The following is a 10,666-nucleotide window of genomic DNA, read 5'->3' as shown; positions in this document are numbered from 1 at the left end:
TGATTTGGGTTTTCTGAAACAGCCGAACATCCATTTGGTAATTATCTGAGAAAAATTAAAAACCGGTAGTTTTTTGAAACCCTAGCCTGTAAAGTAGTAGTTTTATGCTATTTACTCGTTTTATCAGCCATACCAATAGACAACAGGTCCTGTTTTGAAGGGTTACAGGTTTATGACGTGTCGATATTCAAATACAGACACACAGTTACTCGAGACTCTGAAAGTTGACAGACATTACATCAAGGGTCACAGCGCAAGTGCTGGCATTTCACAGAACAGAGAAGGGCACATACTGGAATACTACACATGAAGAGATAGGCACAGATACCTCAGTACCGGTATTTGGTGGAGTAATCCTTGGAAGCAATCACCAGACCACGGCCCTTACGAGCTCCTCTGTAAACAGTCTCCACGATGTCAACAAACTCTTGCTTGTCTTTCATTGCCCAGTTGATCTTGTTGTTGTTTCCTGTCCCAAGATCAATCATGATGTGCTTGTTGCGGAAGAAGAACATGACCGTTGACGGGTCGTACAGCTCGTACATGGTGTTGAAGTCAGGAACCTCGGTGATGTCAACAAGGTAGATCACGGCAAAGTTCTTGATGGTCTCAGCCACCCCTGACAGCACCTCATCCATCTAAACATGAACAAGTAGATAGTCAGAAACTCGTAATGAAGTCAACAACATACAGCCATTCTAGGTTGATGTAGAACAAAAGCCTGCTAAAAAGTTAAACTGCAAGTCTGCAATCAATAATATAAAACCGCTAAAAAATTGGATTCCTCGCACAAAGTAATAAAATAATTGGCCGTAAATAAAAGTTTCGTCCCAGTCGTGGGCGAAGCGGATTAGCACTAGGCGCTCCTCCTCGGCGAGGATGGCCTGGTCCACGGCGCAGCCGGAGTGCAGGTGCGAGAGCAGATATGACATATTCGCGCTCGCTGAGATTTGTCGCCGCCGGCCGGCTGGTTCGGTTCGCGAGAGTCGACGGCGGGTGTGGTGTGTCTATGAATATATATCCTGTGGCTGTACTCCGAAGGAAAGGATTGGGTGTCCGACCCCGGCTGCTCCTCGCACTGACGGTCCGACCGTTAGATACAGAATCTAGGGACGGGGACGGGGTGCTGGGAGCCGGAGGGGGCGGGGGAGGGTGGGCGGGGCGGAGAGAGCGAGGAAGCGGTGCCGGGAAGAGCGGGAACAGCGGCGGCGGCGACGCGTGAAAAAATAGATTTTTATTTTTGAAGTTTGGATAAACCATTGCTTCGTCTGGTGTCTACAATACATATGATTCATTACAGTACTAATTTCATTTTTATCAGATCAAAAAATTTTATGCTCCAAGGCCCGCTCTCTCAGCGCTGCCGATAATGGGCCCGTCACAGGCCGGTCCGTTTAGCGCACGTGGTTGGTTTTATTTCTGAAAACAAATAATAGAAAATACATGTACATGTAAACAGATCGGCTTATAACACAAAAAATATGTGAAGGTGTGATTGGTTTTATTTTTGAAAACATTAATAGAAAATTCCTCTAGAAACAATAATAGAAAATACATGTATAAAGATCGGCTTATCTGATGCAAAAAGATGTGAACGTATGATTTCAACGGTTTTATTTCTCATGCCAAAAACGATTATTTCTCCCTTTTTTCGAATACGAAATGTTTGCCTACAAGCGACCGGCCGAAGCTAGCACGCGTTGGATCTAAACGCACCCTTCGCTTCATGTTGCGCCACGTTTGTCACGTTCGCCTTATCTCTTCCCCTCTCAGCTCGTCCACTCGTTCCCCTCCCGCACCCATCGTCTCGTATCTCGCGTTGTGTAGTCATGGATGACTCTCTCATGCCCATCCACCTCTTACTCACTAGTAGAAAAAGGCCCATTCGTCCCCGTTCATGAGGCCCAATTGTCCCGGTTGCCGAACCAGAACGAAAAGGTCGGTACTAAAGCTAATACCTTTCATCCCGGTTTGCGAGAAACCGGGACAGATGGGGCTCCACGTGGCCACTACGGCTTGCCCAGGCAGGAGGGCCTTTTGTCCCGGTTGTTGCCACCAACCGAGACCAAAAAGCTTCCACGTGTCAGCAGTTCAGTGGCTGGGTTTTTTTTCTAAAGGGGGGGGGGGGTTGTAGGGTTAATTTAGGGGTTTCATATATTGTGTTAGCTAGCTAATAGAGAGAAGTCTCCTCTCTTATCTCCATGCTTGGTCTACGTACTATTTATACGTATAGAAATGACTCGACATGCTAGCTAGCTAGTAAGAAAATGAAGGAAACCATTAAGTACAGAAGATCATCATGAACATATACACAGAGAGAAGTGATCGACCTCTCCTTCTCCGATAGATTGGTCGAACAACAAGTTTTCGTATATCTATCCGACGCTACTGGCTGCATATATATATACAATATAAGATCTTTTACAAAATCCCCTAACATCTGTACTCAACTTCCACATGGTATTCTCCGTGTTTGTCGATAACATGGTCAAGAAAGAATCCCGCCAATTCCTCTTGAATTGCTCGTATGCGATCTTGTGGTACGAGTTCATCCCGCGTTTGAAACATCTAATTTGAAGAAGGGAGTCAATACATATATATGAATGAAACTCAACACAAATGATGGTAATAAAATAAAATTATGAATATTATTGCTTACGCACTTCATATTGTTGTTTAGAGTAGCCCCACTCACAGGTCGTGTGGTGGATGAACTCGTAAATGTAGTATCCACAGAAATCGTTCCCGAGTTCCTGCCACAACCACTTTACAAGAAATAGAGGTCAATCAAACTGATAAGCAAGCATGCTAAATGGTATTGATAAAACTAGGTAGAATCAATGGGAGATGCGCGGAACTAGCTAGTAGCTACTACTTACTTTCAGGTGGTTAAATCGTAGCTGCACCGGCAGTCCCGGAGCTTGTGGGGTGAACTTTTTCCAAACCCTGCCAGACAAAGAAAACAATTACTTGATATCAGGAAATGAACAAAGTTGCCAATATGGTGTGATAATGATCGATTGAACTTACTTCTCGAGCATTTTAGTCATGGTCGCATACTCCTCCAGATTTTTTCATTTCGAGTCTATGACGGTTACTAGTCCCTGCTCAAGTTTAATCTCTAGCAGAATAAAGTGGAAGTTGCGCACGCATGCATAACTCATCAATTACATTATTATAACCTCGAGTAATAAGGGAAATGAATATGCACAAGACAGTAACACTCACTTGTATTCCTAAGGAAAGAGTATTGTATCTTTGTTTTGATTTCGAAGTAACGATTGCATCAAGTTGGCCTCGATATCTTTGGGATCATGTTTAACATTTCATTCATCCATGAGATTTGTGTTAATGAACCCAATATCACCTATTTATCTTTTCTTCAATTCGGCGATCTTCAATCTGCATAATATAGTGAGGATAATTATATATACATGCAATGAAAGAGCTGAACTCTATATAGAGACTTAATTTATTACAGAGAAGTAGTACCTACAGACAGTAGCAAGAGTGATGATTGTTTTATCGAGGGCCTTTTGATTGAAAAACTAGAAGAACTCCTCATATGGAACAGATAACAGATCAATTCCAACGAGGTCGTGCTCCTCTTTAACTCTCAGCGACAAAGTATCCGTCCCAGACTTCCTGCAGATGTCCATGTACCAATCATGGAATCTTCGCATCATCGTTGTTAGAGGAGTACCAGGTTTGACGAGAGGCTTCCCGTGCCGGAATCTTAATGTGTCCACCTCCATTGTTTCAAAAAGTGCATCGTCGTCGGGCATGTAATCTCCAGGATTGGTACCGGGCAGCATCCCCGGAAGATTAGCGATGATATCGCTAGACACACTGAGTGGGGGGCATGATTGCTTCGCTTGTTCGCCGAGCTGGGGATTTTTTTCCCTTTTCTTCGTTCTGCTAGCCTTTGATCAGTGCAAGTACTTCCCGACCGCTCCACTTCCTTATATGTCCTTTCAATGATGCGGTCATAGTTGGATTGCGGCGGAGGCGGTGGTGGTCGCTGCAGGGCATCCAAAGTGCGCTTCGCTTTCACCGGATCTATCTTCTCCGCTAGAGGTGGATGTTTCTTAGCATTTACCGATTCAAAGAAGTCATTCACTCGGCCTTCATAGATCTTCTGGTTTTCCTCCTAGCTCCTCTTGTATGGTAACTTCTCTAGAGGCTTGAGACACGATGGACCAAATCTGTATTGCCTCCCGCGTCTGGCTGTACTACTAGACGCTGGAGCAGCCGGCGCGGCTACGACTGTCTTCTTTCATTGCTTAAGAGGCGGAGCAGCCGGAGGCGGACTGCTACGACGCGCCGGAACAGCCGGAGCGGCGGCGTCTGTGTTCCACCATCGCTTACCAGGCGGCGAAGGAGGAGACGAGCTGCTCGGACGTGCCGGAGCAGGTGGAGAAGGAGGAGGAGTACTGTCGCCCTAACGTGCCAGAGTAGGAGGCGGAGTGCCTTGATCACTCGCGGGAGGAGGAGGAGGAGGCGGACTGCCCAACTGACTCACAGGAGCCGTGAAGTTCAGAAGGTTGATGTGCTCCTTCCGCCATAGACATGGAGTCTTCATAGCAAGACCCAGCTGAGTCTCCCCATCACCTGTAGGGTGCTCAAGATGGAGCTCCTCAAATCCCTCTGTTATTTCGTCCACCATCACAACAGCATAGCCTTGTGGAATCGGACAGCAGTGAAAAGTTGCTTCGGGTGAAGGACGAAACACAGAGCCGACAGCTGCCTTGACTTTGACACTAGTAGAAAAAGGACCTAATATGAGACACATTAGTGCCGGTTGGGTTTTGAGCCGGCACTAATGTGTCCATTAGTGCCGGTTCCAACGGCTAGCCGTCCGTTCTCATTAGTACCGGTTCGTGGCGAACCTATAGTACCGGTTCGTGCCACGAACCGGTACTAAAGAGGGTGGTGGCAGGGTGTTGTCAGTCTGGGGCCCGTCCAGCACCTTTAGTACCGGTTCATGGCACGAACCGGTATTAAAGGTCGACGTACATAAACCCTTCGTCCCCCCGAGCCATTCTGTTCTTCCCCTTTCCCCTCACTTCCTCTGTTCTTCCCACTCTCTCCTCGAGCTCCTCACAAATTTTGCCCAAAATTTGTCAAGATTTGAAGGCCCCCATCCATTCAAATGATCACAAAGGTTAGCAACTTTGTCCTTTCAACTCTCATTGCTAGATTAGCTCTTGCAATGCTTTGTATAGTGATTAATTTGGGAGGAATAATTATATTTGCTAGTATTTGATTTATATGCAATTTGAGCACAAAAATAACACTTAATTTGCATATGTAGGTGTGGTTTACTTAGTGCCTTCTAAATCTCCGTCGTAACCACCGTCGATCACCCGCACCGTCCCGTCGCCGGCACCACCTTCTGGTGAGGCTCTTGTTCATGAATGTTTTACATTACCAAATTGATGTTTATGTGATTTGGATATATAGTTACTCGTATAATTATCTTACCCGTACGTTGTTTGTTATACATAGTGCCATGGTTTTGATATCTGTCCCCGTCAGCCCTCGTCCTTGTTATGATTCGGATGTGGTATATTCTCTTTTAAAACTAGTTGTTGCATTTCGTGTTTATGACAAATTATGCCCATCAAGTTGACATAGATATTTTTATCTAGGAGGTATGTGAACCGGAAATTCCAACCGACCCTATTGTCGAGAGGTTAAATTTAGTTGAAAGAGAAAACAAGTATTTGAAAAAAAAATTGAAAAGAATTGAGGGGGAGAAGATGGAATTGGAGTTGCATGTTGCCGATGTCATCGATGATCACAAGATCAAGATGGAGAAAATGAGGTTGAAGATTAGAAAGATTAGAAAATATGCCATTGATAGTGTGGCTTGGTATCATTATGTTGTTGGATCAATTGTTACCTTAATTGCGATCTTCATCGCATTTGTTGTTGCATTTAAATTCTTTAGCTAGAGAGTTATTTGATGTTGCATTTAATTAAGTGTTGTATATGAACTTTATGTATGAACTTGTATTAATTTGGTCTATTCGGTGTTGTGTAATGAAGATGAGCCAACAATGGATGTATGATGACAGATGCTCTCCCGAGTTCATTAATGGCGTGCATACTTTTCTGCTTGCCGCTGAGGCAAACAAGCGGGCGGATGGTTTTATGCCTTGTCCATGTGCTGGCTGTAAGAATGGTCACAGTTACTCTATGTCAAGAACCATTCACGTCCACCTATTTGAGTCCGGTTTCATGCCCCACTATAATGTTTGGACCAAGCACGGAGAAATAGGGGTTATGATGGAAGACAATGAAGAAGAAGAGGACGACGTCGGCTATCCTGGCCATGGGTTCCCTGAATACGATGATACAACAATGGGGGAAGAAGCTGAGCCGGCAATGCAGAAAGAAGCTGAAGAAGAGGCATCAGATGAGCCCGCTGATGATCTAGGTCGGGCCATTGCCGATGCAAAGAGAAACTGCGCAAGTGATCTGGAGAGGACGAAGTTGCAGCGCATGTTAGAGGATCACAAGAAATTGTTGTACCCGAATTGCGAAGCTGACAAAAAAAAGTTGGGCACCACACTTGAATTGCTGCAATGGAAGGCAGAGAATGGTGTATCTGACAAGGGATTTGGAAAGTTGCTGGTAATGATAAAGAATATGCTTCCAAAGGACAACGAATTGCCCGAGAGTACGTATGAAGCAAAGAAGGCTGTCTGCCCTCTAGGGTTAGAGGTGCAAAAGATACATGCATGCACCTAATGACTGCATCCTCTACCGCGGTGAGTACGAGGATTTGAATGCTTGCCCGGTATGCGGTGCATTGCGTTATAAGATCAGTCGCGATGACCCTGGTGATGTCGAGGGTGAGCGCCCCAGGAAGAAGATTCCTACCAAGGTGATGTGGTATGCTCCTATAATACCACGGTTGAAACGTTTGTTCCAAAACAAAGAGCATGCGAAGGCGATGCGGTGGCACACAGAAGACCGTAAGAAAGACGGAAAGTTGAGAGCACCCGCTGATGGTTCGCAGTGGAGAAAAATCAAGAGAAAGTACTGGGAGGAGTTTGCAGGTGACCCAAGGAACGTATGGTTTGGTCTAAGCGCAGATGGCATTAATCCTTTTGGGGAGCAGAGCAGCAACCATAGCACGTGGCATGTGACTCTATGTTTGTATAACCTTCCTCCTTGGTTGTGCATGAAGCGGAAGTTCATTATGATGCCAGTGCTCATCCAAGGCCCTAAGCAACCCGGCAACGACATTAATGTGTACCTAAGGCCATTAGTTGAAGAACTCTTACAACTGTGGAATGGAACAGATGTACGTGCATGGGATGAGCACATGGGGGAAGAATTTGACCTAAAGGCGTTGTTGTTCGTGACCATCAATGATTGGCCTGCTCTCAGTAACCTTTCAGGACAGACAAACAAGGGATACCGCGGATGCACGCACTGTTTGGATGATACCGACATTATATATTTGAATAGTTGTAAGAAGAATGTGTACCTGGGACATTGTCGATTTCTTCCGAGCAGGCATCCCATAAGAAAGAAAGGCAAGCATTTCAAAGGTGAGGCGGATCACCGGACGAAGCCTCGCCACCGTACTAGTGCTGATGTACATGATATGGTCAAGGATTTGAAGGTAATCTTTGGAAAGGGTCCTGGCGGACAACCTGTTCCGAAGGACGCTAACGGACGCGCACCCATGTGGAAGAAGAAATCTATATTTTGGGACCTGCCATATTGGAAAGACCTAGAGGTCCGCTCCGCAATCGACGTGATGCACGTGACGAAGAATCTTTGCGTGACCCTGCTTGGCTTTTTGGGCGTGTATGGGAAGACAAAAGATACACCAGAGGCACGGGAGGACCAGCAACGTATGCACGGAAAAGACGACATACATCAGGGTCAGGCCAGCTACGCTCTTACCAAAGAAGAGAAGGAAATCTTCTTCGAATGCCTGCTCAGCATGAAGGTACCGTCTGGCTTCTCGTCGAATATAAAGGGAATAATAAATATGGTAGAGAAAAAGTTCCAGAACCTAAAGTCTCATGACTGCCACGTGATTATGACGCAACTCCTTCCGGTTGCATTGAGGGGGTTTCTACCAGAAAACGTTCAATTGGCCATTGTGAAGCTATGTGCATTCCTCAATGCAATCTCTCAGAAGGTAATCGATCCAGAAATCATACCAAGGTTACAGAATGATTTGGTGCAATGTCTTGTCAGTTTCGAGTTGGTGTTCCCACCATCCTTCTTCAACATCATGACGCACATCCTAGTTCACCTTTGCAAAGAGATTAACGTTTTGGGTCCTGTATTTCTACACAATATGTTCCCCTTTGAAAGATTCATGGGAGTCTTGAAGAAATATGTTCATAACCGTGCTAGGCCAGAAGGAAGCATCTCGAAGGGCCATGAAAATGAGGAGGTCATTGAGTTTTGTATTGACTTTATTCCTGACCTTAAGCCGATTGGTGTTCCTGAATCGCGGCATAAGGGCAGACTGGAAGGAAAAGGCACTCTAGGAGGGCATCAAATAATATGTATGGACGGGCATTCTCTCACTGAAGCACACTACATAGTTCTACAGAATTCCGCCTTGGTGGCTCCGTATATGAAGGAACACAAGAATTTTCTACAGTCCAAACACCCGGAGAAGTCTGACGACTGGATTACACGCGAACAAACGAGGACTTTCGCCGGTTGGTTGTAGAAACGTGCCCTGAATGATGGCGATATTCAAAATGACCTGTACTCGCTGTCCCAGTTACCATCTTCGAATATAATGACTTTCAAAGGGTACCAGATAAATGGGAATACATTTTACACGATCGCCCAAGATAAGAAGAGCACCAACCAAAACAGTGGTGTCCGCTTTGATGCAACAACCAGCACGGGAAAGGAAACATATTATGGTTACATAGAGGACATATGGGAACTTAACTATGGATCAGGTGATTTGAAGGTCCCTTTGTTTCGGTGCAAATGGGTCAATATGACACGAGGTGGGGTAACGGAAGACCCGCAGTACGGAATGACAACAGTGGATCTCAACAATCTTGCGTATGCAGACGAACCATTCGTCCTAGCCAATGATGTGGCGCGGGGTTTTTATGTGAAAGACATGTCTACCAGGCCGAGAAAAAGAAAAGATAAGGAAGCGAATGGATCATACGACGAGCCAAAGTGCCACATAGTTCTTTCAGGAAAAAGAAACATCGTGGGAGTGGATGACAAGACAGACATGTTAGAAGATTATGAAAAGTTTGATGAAATTGCTCCATTCACAGTGAATATTGACCCGAGCATCCAGTTAAATGATGAAGATTTTCCCTGGCTACGGTGCAAAGGGACACACGAGAAGAAAAAGTTTCACACCCAAATATCTGGAATGTGATCGGCTTCACTATCATCACTTTCTTCTGTGTTTCACACCCAGGAGGGAATGTCTGTAATAGTTAGGGTAGTTAATTATGTGCTTTGGCATTTGAAACACGAAGAAATTTTATGTGCAAACAAATTCTTTTTCATGCATTAACTGATTTTTTTCCAGCTAAATGACCCTGAAATTGAAAAGCATTTGAAATGAACTCAGAAAAGGTTGAAAGTTGGCATGGTATCATAATTTCATACAAATAGCATGTGCAAAAAAGTAGAGAGGGTTACAGCAAAAACTGGATACACTTCGTGTACAAAATGGACAATCTTTTTCAAAGTATCAGGGTTTCCGACGAAAACTGAAATGTTACAAAGGCATTTCATTTTTTAAATAACCTAAGCATTACCAAATTGAATATAATGATAAAACACACTAATATTAAACATAAGAAAAAAGAATCACTGAAAAATCTTTTTCCAAAGTTAAGTTATTCACAAACTAGTGATTCACACAAATTTCAAATAATTCAAAATTTAAACTATTCAAATTTGAAAACTACCGGCACTAACAGATCAAAGTTTGTAAACTTTTGTACCTAAAGCAAAAATATTCACAAAGAAACTCTAAATACAGCAAAAATCAACTCAAAAATAAATAAAACAAATAAAAAAGCAAAAAAAAATTAAGAAAATAAAAAAGCCCGCCTACTGGGCCAAAGCGGACTGCATACGACTAGAAACTCAACCTTTTGTTGGGCCAGGATGCAGGCCCGCAAAGGCCCAGTAGGCCCACATGGCAGCAATGAATTGGTAGGCCCAGTAGGCCTGCTTAGGAGAGGAGCTCGAGAGAGCTACCGCACTGGGGCTTATAAACCAGTGCGGTAGCCCTTCGACTAGCGAGGTGGGACTAAACTTGCCGCACCGCACTGCGCCAGCGCACCATCTTTAGTACCGGGTGGTGGCACAAACCGGTACTATAGGGGGGGCCTTTAGTACCGGTTGGAGCCACCACCCGGTACTAAAGGGGGTGCGCTTCCCGCCGCTTGGCCTGGCCAAAACAGACCTTTAGTACCGGTTGGTGGCTCCAACCGGTACTAAAGGTCCATCCTATATATACAACACTTGAAAAAAATTCAGTTTCCCTCTCTGTTCTTCCCTCTGTTTCCTCCCTCCGTCGCGCCGCCCTGCCCCGATCGTCGCTGCCCCCGCCCCTTGTCGCCGACCCCGACCGTCCCCGCCCCTCGTCGCCGCCCCCGTCGACATCGCCGCCCCGGCCGTCCCCGTCCCC

At 45.2% G+C, this 10,666-nt stretch overlaps 1 protein-coding gene across 1 annotated transcript; it reads right to left on the bottom strand.

Moving 5' to 3' along the window:
- Window positions 1-322: 322 nt before the first annotated feature.
- LOC123042745 (thioredoxin-like protein YLS8) lies at window positions 323-962 on the bottom strand. Its single transcript, XM_044465134.1, has one exon. It carries the CDS (start codon window positions 636-638, stop codon window positions 330-332), a length of 309 nt encoding a protein of 102 aa, XP_044321069.1. The 5' UTR covers window positions 639-962; the 3' UTR covers window positions 323-329.
- Between the last annotated feature and the right edge of the window lie 9,704 nt (window positions 963-10,666).

Source organism: Triticum aestivum, chromosome 2B (genome assembly GCF_018294505.1).
Source record: "Triticum aestivum cultivar Chinese Spring chromosome 2B, IWGSC CS RefSeq v2.1, whole genome shotgun sequence".
NCBI classification, from domain to species: Eukaryota; Viridiplantae; Streptophyta; class Magnoliopsida; order Poales; family Poaceae; genus Triticum; species Triticum aestivum.
This window is presented reverse-complemented; position numbering and strand designations above follow the sequence as displayed.